The sequence below is a fragment of the Megalobrama amblycephala genome, linkage group LG4 (assembly GCF_018812025.1).
Source record: "Megalobrama amblycephala isolate DHTTF-2021 linkage group LG4, ASM1881202v1, whole genome shotgun sequence".
Classification (NCBI taxonomy): domain Eukaryota; kingdom Metazoa; phylum Chordata; class Actinopteri; order Cypriniformes; family Xenocyprididae; genus Megalobrama; species Megalobrama amblycephala.
In genome coordinates this window covers 25105081-25119544 of record NC_063047.1, presented here as the reverse complement: position 1 = coordinate 25119544, position 14464 = coordinate 25105081, and the positions used below count along the sequence as shown (strand labels likewise).

Sequence of the window (14464 nt, the reverse complement as noted above, 5' to 3'; positions counted from 1 at the left end):
TGCATTGTTGTTATAAAATTATTATATTATACATACACAAACATATTTACTCACACTTTATGCACTTTTTACCTTACACCATTCTCTCCATTAAAGAAAAAAATAGTAGGTCTCTGGATGTGAGCTGAGCAGGGTATGTCCATGTCCATATGTAGGTTAGTCTCTTAAGATTTATCTTCTGCACCATATGTAAGCAGCCAATCACAGAGGCATCAAAATTTGTATTTGTATTCGGCTAGTGACAGTTACTGGTTCAAGCCAGTCCAGCCATCTTGTTGAGCAGTGTGTTCTGGTCCTGAGTGTTCATGGGCTCATAGCTAGACAGCTCCAGAGAAAAGGTGGCGTTCCCAGAGGTCAAAGTGCGTAGAACGGTTGAGTAGCCCTTGAGGCAAAAAAGAAAATTAATATAAAATTTGTATTCCCATATAGTTATGGAGTATATAGTAATCATGTGGTGAGAGTTCAATTTTAATAGCCTTACTATACATATTGATTATATGTCAGTGTAACTGCAGTTAAATTCTGCTATTACTGACATTGTCAATATTTTTAGTGACGGACAGCACTGCACACTTACCATTATCTCAGCCAAAGGAACTGTAGCCATCAAAACCTTGTTTTCCTGTCGACTTTGGATGTCGCATATAGTACCACGTCGCTGGGCGAGATCTGCAAGCACAGGACTCAGATGCTCCTCCCCTACCGTCACTTCCAGAGCCATCACCGGCTCCAAAACCTGCCCTCCAGCCAGCTTCAGAGCCTGCATGCATACAAACAGAGAAAGACATAAACTCAGATGTGGCATTATTTGAAAACGATTGACACAGGATAGTGTTTGAGTACCTTGAGCATGCAGCGGGACACGCAGGCTGACACCATGGCTGCAGAAGTGCCTGGTTCCAAACCTACATGCCGGATAACTGTCTGTACTCCCTGTAGAGGAAAACCCAGCACAGGACCTGCACAGAGAAAGAAAAGGGAGACGGGTTAACAATAGCATATGACTGACAGGGACATTAGACATATAGGCCGACCCAAGTGTACTGCAAAACTAGCTGAAGAGCCAAAGTACCAGTTATACACTACTGTTAAAAAAGTTTGGGGTCTGTTTTTGAAAGAAGTCTCTTATGCTCACCAAGGCTGTATTTATTTGATCAAAAATACAGTAAAAACAGTAATATTGTGAAATATTTTAAAATATCCATTTTCTATTTTAGTATATTTAAAACTGTAATTTATTCCTGTGATACCAAAGCTAATTTTCAGCAGCTATGACCCCAGTCTTCAGTGTCACATGATACTTCAGAAATCATACTGATCTGGTGCTCAAGAAACATTTCTTAATTGTTGAAAACAGTTGCGCTTTTAAAAAACTGTGTAAACTATGATACATTGGATTTATTTGAAATTGAAATCTTTTGTAACATAAATGTCTTTACTGTCACTTCAGAACAAATTTAAAGGGTTAGTCATTTATTACTTACCCTCATGCCGTTCCACACCCGTAAAACCTTCGTTAATCTTCGGAACACAAATTAAGATATTTTTGTTGAAATCCGATGACTCAGTGAGGCCTCCATAGGGAGCAATGACTTTCCCTCTCTCAAGATCCATAAATGTACTAAAAACATATTTAAATCGGTTCATGTGAGTACAGTGGTTCAATATTAATATTATAAAGCGACGAGAATATTTTTGGAGCGCCAAAAAAAACTGCTTTTGAAATACACTGATTCATTTATGATCCGATGCTTCCTGAAGCAGTATTTTGAAATCGGCCATCACTAAAAAGTCGTTATTTAGTTTTTTTTGGCGCTCCAAAAATATTCTTGTCACTTTATAATATTAATATTGAACCACTGTACTCACATTAACTGATTTAAATATGTTTTTAGTACCTTTATGGATCTTGAGAGAGGAAGTGTCATTGCTCCCTATGCAGGCCTCAAGTCACTGAGTCATCGGATTTCAACTAAAATATCTTAATTTGTGTTCCGAAGATTAACGAAGGTCTTACGGGTGTGGAACGGCATGAGGGTAAGCAATAAATGACATAATTTTCATTTTTGGGTGAACTAACCCTTTAATGAGTTCTTGCTGAATAAAAGTATTCATTTCCTTTTTTTTTTTTAAATATTAATCTGTCCCCAAACTTTTGAATGGTAGTGTATATGAAAGTAATGAATGATCCAGGCACAAAAGCTTTAAAGTAACTATTTTGGTTACCTTGGAGGTAGGCGCTCTGGACTCCATTTTCCACAGCCTCTTTGACATCAGCAGGGAGTTGAGCTTTTACTTCCTGCTCATAAGTCAAGTCACAGGAAGTGCTAGACTCCTGCATCACAGCATGGACAGCAAGCTCCACAGTAACAACATGCCTCCTGTCTCCCAGAGTACGATCTAACGAGTCTGAAATGATCATACAAATCATACTGGAGTTTACTTTTACTTTACTAATACCTGGCTTCACAGACAAGGCTTAAGCTAGTCCCAGACTAAAATGCATGTTTGAGCTGTCTTAATTGAAAGCAACTTGCACTGATATATATATATATATATATATATATATATATATATATATATATATATATATATATATATATATATATATATATATCTTAAAATATGTCAGTGCTATCGTTTCATCTCAAGATGCACACCAGTAATATTTTTTCCTCAGGCACATTTATACAAGCTGCTTAAAGGGTTAGTTCACCCAAAAATGAAAATTCTGTCATTTATTACTTACCCTCATGCCGTTCCACACACGTAAGACCTTTGTTAATCTTCAGAACACAAATTAAGATATTTTAGTTGAAATCCGATGGCTCAGTGAGGCCTCCATAGGGAGCAATGGGCACAGATGAATCAGTGTGTCGAATCAGCTGTTCGGAGCGCCAAAGTCACGTGATTTCAGCCGTTGGCAGTTTGACACGCGATCTGAATCAAGATTCGACACAGATTCATTTATGCTCCGAAGCTTCCTGAAGCAGTGTTTTGAAATCGGCCATCACTAAATAAGTCGTTAATTTTGTTTTTTTTTTGCGCTCCAAAAATATTCTCGTCGCTTTATAATATTAATATTGAACCACTGTACTCACATGAGCCGATTTAAATATGTTTTTAGTACCTTTATGGATCTTGAGAGAGGAAATGTCATTGCTCCCTATGGAGGCCTCACAGAGCTATCGGATTTCAACTAAAATATCTTATTTTGTGTTCTGAAGATTAAGGAAGGTCTTACGGGTGTGGAACAGCATGAGGGTGAGTAATAAATGACAGAATTTTCATTTTTGAGTGAACTAACCCTTTAATAGCCCTAATTTAACTAAGGCATTATCTATGGCTTAATCGAACCATGTCAGTGAAACCAGGCTTTAGAGTATTATTAGACTGTTAGGTTAGGGTTAGGGTTAGTAGAATACGTTGACATGTACTTGCAAAGTTACTTATGGTCAGTAGAATAATTTGTTGGTCCCCAACAGACAAAGTGTTGGGAGATATTAAGCAGACTGTTTATTAATACTCTAATGACTGGTAGTTGACATGTTGCAAAGTTACTTATAGTCAGTAGAATGTCTATAGTGGACTACTGAAATAAAGTGCTACCCCAAAAATATCTAGAAGTGTAGATCGCAATAATAAAGCAGGGGCAAAAAAGAAAGGACTGATAAGAACTGCTGATATCAATTGTTTGGGGTCGGTAAGATGTTTTTGTTTAAAGGTCCCGTTTTTCGTGGTTTTTTGAAGCTTTGATTGTGTTTATAGTGTGCAATATAACATGTGTTCATGTTTCGCGTGTAAAAAAACACAGTATTTTTCACATAATTTACTTATCTGTATACCGCTGTTTCCACTGTCATAAAATCGGACTGATGACTTCCTTGTTCTATGAAGTCCCTCCTTCAGAAATACGTAACGAGTTCTGATTGTGCCAGCGGTTCCTGTGTTGTGATTCGACAGCAGCTTAGCGAACCTTGCCCGGAAAGGTCACGCCTCTTACCATAACGTGGAGATGCACGCGCTCAGTGTTATTGTAAACATGTCTTTAATTTTACCCTATCAATTTGAGCCGGAATCAGACCCGGTGATTGGACTGCGGGATGAAAATAACAGCGTTTCGACGACATGGCGACAAACACACTCTACAAACGCAACTCTTGTGTATTCCTGTGGGCGGAGGTTAGTCAAAAAACTGTTTTAGTGACGTCATTAAAGAAGGAAGTAGAGGGATGTAGTCCAAACTGGCCGTTTGATGTAGGCGACTTCTGTTAAATAAAATTTCTCGCTTGGCATTGAACTTTGAGCTTTAAAATTTTACAGATTTCATTTATACTCTAACAACATTACACACTAACTAAAGTTTGAAACATGGGATCACGAAGAACGGGACCTTTAAAAAAAAGTTACACAGTTTAACTGATTTCAACATTGATAATAATAAGAAATGTTTCTCAAGCTGCAAATCAGAATGATTTATGAAGGATCATATCATGAATGTTGAAAACTCAGGAATACAGTTTTTTTTCTGAACTTTTGATCAAATGAACACAGCCTTAATGAACATAAGAGACTTCTTTTAAAAACACCTTACTGGCCCCAAACGGTTGTGTACACTGAAACGGGGCAAGTGACCGATCACAAACATTGTTTTGTTTTTCATTTTATTGTTTTATGCCTAGTCTTTATCATGGACAAAGTCTATTGTAACCATTATTTGTACTGAATCATAAAACAGTGAAGCAGACAACAAAAACAAATGAACTATCATTGGGAAATCGTTTTAATCATTCACCACAAACAAAGCGATAACAGAAGTAGACTAGCATGTAATGATGAGGAGGAGACAGTTCGCATTGGCCTTACCTGTGGCAGTTGCTGAATGGACGATGGTCTCTCTGTAGGCCACCTGCAAGGGTCCTAGATGTGTTTCAATGTTGTACTCTCTCTTTATACGGTCATGGATGATCTCAATGTGCAGTTCTCCCATGCCACACAGTACCGTCTGTGTGTGTGTGTGGATAAATAAGTGAATAAATATGAATGAGAATATTACAATAATATTATAACTATAATATTCTGTGGTTTTCTGAGATATATTCTCTATATATACACAGTATAGTATGGCTTGGGTCCTTCTTTCAATCTAAGTAAATATGCAAGTGAATTTTTTTTACACATTTTTTTATTCAGCAGATTCAAATCTCTGTTGGATCAAAATTAACAGCACTCTTCTCCTTAACAATCCACATGATTCAATGTAATTAAGGTCCATAGCACAAATGACGCAGGATGAGTTGTGTCAAAATTTAATACTTAGGATTAGGGCTTCGTTCAAATCACTAAACTTAAGATGGAACAGCAGTAAATATCTACTTAAAGTGTCCCTATTATGCTTTTTTAGGTACTACCTTTCATGACGGCTGTAATATAGCTGATTTGCAAAGTTTCAAAGGTCAAAGTGCACAATAAATGGAAAGAACCAATTTTGAACTGCCTGAATTGAGCTGTCAGTAATTAGTCTCACTTCCTACACTAACCTACATAGGTTTGTTAAAAAATATGCTTAATGCCAGCCTATGGTCTTCATTGGCTGCCCATGAACTGTGTCTTCTTTTACCAGGGCTCTGCTAAAATTACAGAGTTTGAGGGCGGGTCAGAGCATGGTTTGTGTTGTCAACATGTTGAGGACTCACACTCAAATTGATGCAGTAAAACCAACACCAATGTTACTGTTCGTATCACTGTGTATTAAAGTGCAGAAGAAGCCTCCGGAGCTGAAATGCAGGTATGGTAATGGGCGTTTCGACACGTAATGATATAAAATGCTATTTGTGGAGTTGTTTAATCAAATCTTGAGAGACTTAATGTCTTTTATCTTCTGTTGATTTCATCTAAGACTGTGGCTGGAAGTCATTTGTAGTTATTGTGTTTCTCTTCAGTGATTCTTGTTAACAGCAGGTGTTCATCACTAATGCTCAATCATAACTTAATTAATCACTTAAAGGTGACCTAGAATTAAATATTGAATTTATATTGGCATAGGTGAATAACAAGAGTTCAGTACATGGAAAAGACATACACTGAGTTTCAAACTCCATTGTTTCCTCCTTCTTATATAAATCTCATTTGTTTAAAAGACCTCTGAAGAACAGGCAATTCTCAACATAAGTATTTGCATGGCATATGCAAATATTGGGGGTGTACGCCCCCAATATTTGCATATGCCAGCTCATGATCGAGGTATAACTCTAGGGCAGGCATTAACGTCTGGATCTGTGCACAGCTGAATCATCAGACTAGGTAAGCAAGCAAGAACAATAGCGAAAAATGGCAGATGGAGCAATAATAACTGACATGATCCATGATATCATGATATTTTTAGTGATATTTGTGAATTGTCTTTCTAAATGTTTCGTTAGCATGTTGCTAATGTACTGTTAAATGTGGTTAAAGTTACCATCGTTTATTACTGTATTCACGGAGACAAGAGAGCCGTCGCTATTTTCATTTTTAAACACTTGCAGTCTGTATAATGCATAAACACTTCATTCTTTATAAATCTCTCAAACAGTGTGTAATGTTAGCTTTAGCCACGCAGCATAGCCTCAAACTCATTCAGAATCAAATGTAATACATCCAAATAAATACAATACTCACATGATCCGATGTATGCATGCAGCAAGCATGACAAACATCTTGTAAAGATCCATTTTGAGGGTTATATTAGCTGTGTGAACTGTTTTTATGGTGTTCAAGGCAAGCGCGAGCTCCGGGGCGGGGGAGCGGGAGATTTAAAGGGGCCGCAACCTATATATCGGTGCACAGTTAATGATGCCCCAAAATAGGCAATTAAAAAAATGAATTAAAAAAATCTATGGGGTATTTTGAGCTGAAACTTCACAGACACATTCAGGGGACACCTTAGACTTATATTACATCTTTCAAAAAGACGTTCTAGGGCACCTTTAATTATCTCAACTTTAACTCTGCTTCAGTGTTACTTTAACACTATATAGAGAGGGACCATATGCAATCTGAGCAGAGTTGATTTAATTCCGGGGATTTTGCTTTGTAGTTACACAGAAAGGATGAGTTTAGAGAGACTGGATTCTTTATCGAGCCGACACTTTGAGAAAAGAGGTGATGTATTTGTATATGCAATATACAGTATGCTGCAATGTAAAACAATAACAAGGGAACTTTAACATGTAAATATGTACATGGCTTTGCAAGAACTAATAAACAGAATGTAAACTGTGCAATCTAATAGACAAAACACTTTGGAATACTGTGTAAATGACTTTTTTTACCTGTCCAGAATCGGGGTCTGTTCTGACTTTCAGACTGGGGTCTTCCCTCTGCAGGCAGTTGAGCGCATGCTCCAGATCTGTTTCACAAATCACACTGAGATCTAAATCCTGGCACACGCTCCAGCCTTATTGGAAAATTAATCTCTGAAGGCCTATTCACAATGTTCTTACCTGCTTGTTTGGCCATAGTAGGAGGTTCAATGGAGCAGAAGAACACAGGCTCAGGGACCTCCACCCCCGCGAGAACCAGACTGCTGCTGTCCCTGTGTGAACTCCTCTTGCTCTCAGCTTCCTTCTGAGCCCGTCGAACCGCAGCTGCCGCAGAGGCTTTGGAGGAGACGATGGTGTCACCTGTCACGGTCTGACTCAAAACACACAAAATGTTAAAAAATACTATTTTCTTAAGGTCTATAATTCATGAGATGAAGACTGAAAGGAATGAATCCTTTCTGCTGGCAGAAAAAAAAAACTTTATTCTACATACAGTACAGTCCAAAAGTTTGGAACCACTAAGATTTTTAATGTTTTTAAAATAAGTTTCGTCTGCTCACCAAGGCTACATTTATTTAATTAAAAATACAGTAAAAAACAGTAATATTGTGAAATATTATTACAATTTAAAATAACTGTGTACTATTTAAATATATTTGACAAAGTAATTTATTCCTGTGATGCAAAGCTGAATTTTCAGCATCGTTACTCCAGTCTTCAGTGTCACATGATCCTTCAGAAATCATTCTAATATGCTGATTTGCTGCTCAATAAACATTTATGATTATTTTCAATGTTGAAAACAGTTGTGTACTTTTTTTTCAGGATTCCTTGATGAATAGAAAGTTCAAAAGAACAGCATTTATCTGAAATACAAAGCTTCTGTAGCATTATACACTACCGTTCAAAAGTTTGGGGTCGGTAAGAATTTTTATTTTTATTTTTTTGAAAAGAAATTAAAGAAATGAATACTTTTATGGCAGTAAAGACATTTATAATGTTACAAAAGATTAGATTTCAGATAAACACTGTTCTTTTGAACTTTCTATTCATCAAATAATCCTGAAAAAAAATATTGTACACAAATATTTTGTACAAATGTTTCTTGAGCAGCAGATCAGCATATTAGAATGATTTCTGAAGGATCATGTGACACTGAAGACTGGAGTAATGATGCTGAAAATTCAGCTTTGCCATCACAGGAATATATTACTTTGTGAAATATATTCAAATAGAAAACAGTTATTTTAAATTGTAATAATATTTCACAATATTACTGTTTTTTACTGTATTTTTAATTAAATAAATGTAGCATTGGTGAGCAGATGAAACTTCTTTTTGGATGAAATCTTAGTGGTTCCAAAACTTTTGGACTGTACTGTATGTGTTGTAGACCTAATGGTGGCTGCTATTTTGTTTGTTCACACAACCCCTCAAATTCAAGTCACTTTAACAGGGTAGAACTGACATAACAATTTCAAGGTGTTATATTATTCCTGTCCTCTCAAAAGCTGTTCAAACAATATGAGTAAATTGTACGTTTTGTTTTCTTTGTCCCATGAAAGTTGAGTTTACCTGTTTGAGTCCTACTGTGAGCGCAATGTTTCCTGCAGGCAAAGAGGGGATTTCTATGTGCTGATCAGCAAAAGGCAAGAGAAGACGACTCATTCTCTCCCTGGAGCGACAAAAACACAAAAAATATTATTCTTGAAGGTAGAGCTTAAATAAACTAGACCTTGAAAATACCGTAAAATATCATAACGATCAAGAAATCAATGGTCAAAAACTGAAGAAATCCAGGAATCAATTGTTAAAATTTCTTTCTTTTTTTTAAGCAAAAAAAATGTGTAATTTTTCCAGCACAAAACGTAAAATGCCGCAAAGGTAAAATGTTTATTTATTTATTTATTTTAATAAATAAATACATTTATTTATTAAAAAAGAATGACAGCAATTTGCCATTGGACTCATTGGGTCTCATTCATTGATAATTGCACATAAGTCTGACATCAAAAATCATGTCCTGAAAATATAATGTTCACTGAACCTACGTCCCGTTCCTGTTGATGTTGTACACTGCTGACTGAGCCTTCATGTTTCCTGAATAGATTCTAACAAACACAAGTGGACCCCTCTGTTTGTCATGGACCACTTTGAACGCCAAAGCACACAGATCATCCTTATACCAGCGCCTGGAAAGACAGGAGCACATATACATTTTTCAAATGCCAATATAAAACAACATGATTTATTGTTCTTGAGCAGAATGAGTTGAAGGACGGTATACTCACACCAGCTCATGGTTCCTCTCGTTGGGGGCAGGGAGGTAAGCAGTGATGGCGTCCAGCAGAGGTTGAACCCCTTTATTTTTCAGAGAGCTTCCACACAATACCGGCACCCCCTTGCGAGCTAATGTCACTCTCCTCACTGCCTCCTGCAACTGGATATTCAATTACAATGGCGTTTTTTTCAATAGCCCAATGTATAGGAACCAATAGAGAGAGAAACATGGAGCACAAGTACAGACAAACTAGTATGTTCTTACCTTCCCTGCAGGCACTGCATCAAAGTCTTCACCGTACTCTCCCAGCAGCAGATCCGCAAACTCATCATCAAGATCCGCTACCTGTTGCACAGTTCAAACAAAGAACCTATATATTAATCTATATATTTACAGCAATGTGGAAACTTTATTAGAACTTAAAAATATGTGAATTTCATTGCATAGATAACAAAATATCAAAAAGCCCAAGTAAATACATTTAAAAGGATAGTTCAGCTAAAACTTTTAATTCTGTCATCATGAGCCTCATGTCGTTAACATTTTTCTTCTAGTGAAACACAAAAGAAGGCAATTTGAAAAATGCCTTAGTTTTTTTTTTTCTAACACAATGAATGTCCATTGTTGTTCGGACAAACAATATTTTATGTTCTTTTATGTTCTGCAAAAGAAAGTAAGTCATACATAAAAGTGTAAATGATGAAAGAATTGTTCTTTTTTGGTCAACTATCCCTTTAAGAATTTAGCGTATTCAAAATGACACAAAATGTATTAGCATTTCTTCTGTTCTTTGGTTTTCAGACACATTTTTTGCATTTCACCTGTTCTATCAACGTTCCTCTGGCCTCACTGACAGCCTGGATCACATCTGGGTCATCTGAGGGCTGAAGGGCGCTGATTTCAAAAGCACGGCCATCATGTGTCAGTGAGCTCCCCTGCCAAGTCATTTTCTGCCTAGTGATCAAATCCACCAATCCGGTAAAGCTCTTTCCTGAGCCAATGGGAATCTGCAAATAATACCAAATATCAAGACAGAACCTGTTCGTTTGTAACTGTAGATGGTTACCATGCATAAAAAAAATTACCTGAAGGAGAACAGGGTTGGCCTTTAGTTTAGTCTTTATGCTGTCTATAGAGTACCTCAGGCTAGGAGAAATGAGAATGAGAATAAACCTTTAATCAATAACACATGCTACTTTTTAGACAATGTGTTTATAGATGCTTTAAATTTAAGTGTGAGATTTAAATTTAAGGAGAAATGAGCAGTAAAATGTTTATGTGTATAACCTAGCTGCAGGCTTGTCCATCTTGTTCAGGAAGCACACACAAGGAATTTTATGTTTTTCTGCCTGTCGCCACACAGTCATGGTTTGAGCCTGAAATTCATGTCAAGACACCTTATAAATAAATTACATTTTCAACAGAAAACATGTTGTTCAAACAAACAGTTTTATTAACAATTTAATTTAGAATCAATTTATATAATATAATTAATAATTTCAGCCAACCTCTACTCCGGCAGAAGCATCAAACACAGCGACTGCTCCATCTAAAACTCGTAAAGCTCTCTCAACCTCCAAAGTAAAATCAACATGACCTGAGAAAAGAAAGATAATCCATCATGATTGTGTATACACTACATTATTTTGATATTTTGATTTTGAACTGTATTTTTGACAAATGCAACCTCAGTGAGCATAAAAGCCTTTAACAACAAAACATAAAACCTAGCCCAAAATTTTAAATGGTAGTGTATGAGTATCAAAAGTGTGTGACAATTCATAAATTAGACTGTGTTACATGTTAAATGCACATTATATAAAATAATGGGCACAGATTTTATTTCAGCTCTGGAGGGGTGTGAGTGTGTCAATTTCCTTACATAGTATACAATGCTGTAGGTGTGAATGAGTGGCTCATGTGTACCTGGTGTGTCTATGAGGTTAATTCTATGATCCTTCCAGTCAAAGGTAACAGCAGCTGACTGGATGGTGATTCCTCTCTCCCTCTCTTGGGCCATGTAATCAGTTACAGTGTCTCCATCGTCAACATCTAAACACAACATATGACCATTTACAAAGATTTCCATTGAAGTGTTTTTCATCTAATATTTATATGTAATTTTATGTAAATGTTATTTAAATTAACGATAACAGCATTGAACATATTCTTCAGCTGTTTTCTTTTTAAACGTCACCTCACCTCCGAGAGCCCGAGTGTAGCCAGAGTAGTACAGCATTCTCTCTGTCGTGGTGGTCTTCCCTGCATCTATATGAGCCATGATGCCTATGTTACGAATTCTGATCAAGAACATAATATAAATATTTGGTGTGAACAGACCATTATTCTCAAGAGGGAATTGTAAAAACATGCTCACGCTTTCAAAAAAGTTACCATAGTTTAACAATAACTGTAGTATCTGTGGTATTTTGGCAGAAATGTAGATTCACACCATATAAGCTATTATTAGCGAGTCAGTATACAATGTGTCTAGACAACAATTTTTTCATAACAAATGCTAATAGCATGGTAATAAGTCATCACCCATGCTTTTTTTTTGTGATTACAAGTGAGTGTCTTACTACAAATACCACAAGAACAATTAAACAGTAGTACTTTATAAAGGCTGTCATCATATCTTACTTTGAGATGTCAGGGCTGACCACAGCTCTAAGTGATTTCACCTCATCTGCAGAAAGAAAAATAAGTTGCAAGACACTAGTCTAAATCTACAAAAAATGCAGAACTCTGTAATTACTCATTACTGTCCTTTACCTTGAAAAAAGCTATAATTTCTATTCATTTTCACTCTCCATCTGCATGTCTGTGAGGATCTTTTCATCAGCTGTCTGATGTTCTGAAGGGAATGAATGAAGCCACGTTCAGTGAATTATATTCTATTCTATTCATGTTATACAACACATAGGCAACCATAGTTGCTGTTAACATTGTAAAACAATAATATAAATATATGAGATGTCCTTAAATGTTTCTTTTCTTTAAAAAAAAAACAAAAAAAAAAAACAGAGGTGGCTAATACCAAATTACCAAGGCTTTACTGTAGTAACCATGGTATTTTAGTGGAAAGTATTTTTATCGTGATAAATTACTGTCAATGACAAATGCCTTAACATCTAATGCGTTCAATACAGAAACAACAGCACAAACTTACCCCTCGGAGGATGGGTAATGTTACACTTAAATGCATTTTGAGGAGGAATGTTTGATTGAAGAATTAAAGCTTCGGTTGTACAGTGTGAAACATGACTGTTGTGCTTTATCAAAGTCACGTTGAGAACCGACTGGATATTTAAGTCATCGTAGCGCTTGGACGGATGGGTCGGACCTCACTGACGACACGATAAAATGATAAATAAAAAAATTGAAAGAACAAAATTGTGTCTTTTATGTTTTCCACTGACAGCATGTAGAACTCTGTTAACTGGTAACGTTAGCTGTCAAAATCTCTTTACAGATTCATTCCAGTCGGTGACAGTTATTGGACGCACACGTGTTGGTGCATCTGTAAATAAGTCCGTTAGAAACATGAATGAACGGTAAGCTGTTCCGGGGTCAACCCGCTCATTACACGTTAAAGTTACAGTAACAGTTTTGAAAATACAGAAAATGTTAGGAATGACTTTATTCTTTATGTGTATGTACGAGAAATAAAACTAATACCGAGAGGTGATTGCAACAATTAGTACATGCGATCTTAAGGAGATCAATGAAACTCGCTTGGATGCGCTTCATCATGTACCTGATGTCTACATTGTCATCTAATCGGAATACAATAAGAAGTGTAACATAATAATAATTAATATTATAATATTTTTTTTTTATTGCAGTCACAGCAGCATTTTAGATCTTAAAAATATCTTTTTAGCTGTGCATTACCATTTCATCCCAGTAGGGGGCAACACAGTCCATTATGATTTTCGTTCATATGGACATGCTGTTCAACTGTGTGGAGGAGGTATAAATGACTTTGTTTTTAAACTTTGTTTCACATGTACAGATAAGCTGTATAAAGAACTGGATTGTGGGTAACAACAAGGCCACTTCTGTGCAGATCTGTAAAACAGAAGTCTAATGAGGAAGTGAGCTGTGAACACTGAGTTTACTCATCTCAAAAGGTCCTCTTATCATTATTCTGGAAAAGCCTCAAAATAACTTCTGTTTTTCAAAATGTTAATAAAAACAGTTAAGTGAAGTAGTTTAGTCGCCCCCCCCCCCCCAGAGCAAAATTGTGTGTTTCAGTTCTGAAGAGCAAAATTGTGTGTTTCAGTTCTGAAATTTCAAATGTTTCCCATTTTCACACTTACTTTGTTTACAAAAATGACTTAACACTACACACACACACACACACACCCCTACACACCCACTAGAACTAATATATCTTCCTATGACCATTACCATACCCACAAAGACAGCATATTTTTGAACATGGTTGAAATCACACGCTTGTTTCACAGGCCAAGTTATTTATATGTGCATGACTTGTGTTTGTGTGAATATATGTGGGTTATCGATCATGGTTTTCATCTATTCATACATCTAAGTCAGGGTGAGCCAAACTGCAGGACAGTGGCCCTCCAGGAGCAGGTTTGGACAGCCCTTTGCTACAAAATAGCTGCAAGAAACCTCTGTACATGACCATATTGTTATGACTAGCGTTAGTGCTAGACTTAGTTATTACTGATACATATAATAGAGGAAAGCAAACTGTAAACACTTTCACTTTGCTTAGTTTACTTATCTAAATAGCAACATGAACTACAGCTTCGGGTCAGTATTTTATTTATTATATATTTATTTTTTTTGAAAATTACTTTATCAGGGTTTCTACACATTTTCCCTTTCAAAACTTGTCCACAAC

The 14464-nt window shown here is 36.3% G+C and overlaps 1 protein-coding gene across 1 annotated transcript; it reads right to left on the bottom strand.

The window, feature by feature from the left end:
- Positions 1 to 7: 7 nt before the first annotated feature.
- On the bottom strand, positions 8 to 13121 carry gfm2 (GTP dependent ribosome recycling factor mitochondrial 2). The gene is made up of 20 exons (XM_048188517.1): positions 12758 to 13121; positions 12361 to 12442; positions 12229 to 12274; positions 11788 to 11885; positions 11512 to 11637; positions 11094 to 11182; positions 10873 to 10961; positions 10671 to 10731; positions 10407 to 10592; positions 9850 to 9930; positions 9596 to 9744; positions 9356 to 9496; positions 8880 to 8979; positions 7485 to 7674; positions 7314 to 7390; positions 4867 to 5005; positions 2227 to 2409; positions 844 to 959; positions 578 to 760; positions 8 to 382 (listed from the first exon to the last, which is right to left on the bottom strand). The coding sequence occupies exons 1-20, from the start codon at positions 12791 to 12793 to the stop codon at positions 254 to 256; spliced, it is 2301 nt and encodes a 766-aa protein (XP_048044474.1). The 5' UTR covers positions 12794 to 13121; the 3' UTR covers positions 8 to 253.
- Between the last annotated feature and the right edge of the window lie 1343 nt (positions 13122 to 14464).

Bases quoted from the DNA above. Each gene is read 5' to 3' on its own strand.
- gfm2 (XM_048188517.1), bottom strand. From the start codon at position 12,793: ATGCATTTAAGTGTAACATTACCCATCCTCCGAGGG. The intron at 7,391-7,484 runs GTAAGAACATTG...TTTGTGAAACAG, and splicing joins TACTATGGCCAAACAAGCAG to ATCTGGAGCATGCGCTCAAC. The intron at 960-2,226 runs GTAACCAAAATA...TTCTCTGTGCAG, and splicing joins CCAGAGCGCCTACCTCCAAG to GTCCTGTGCTGGGTTTTCCT.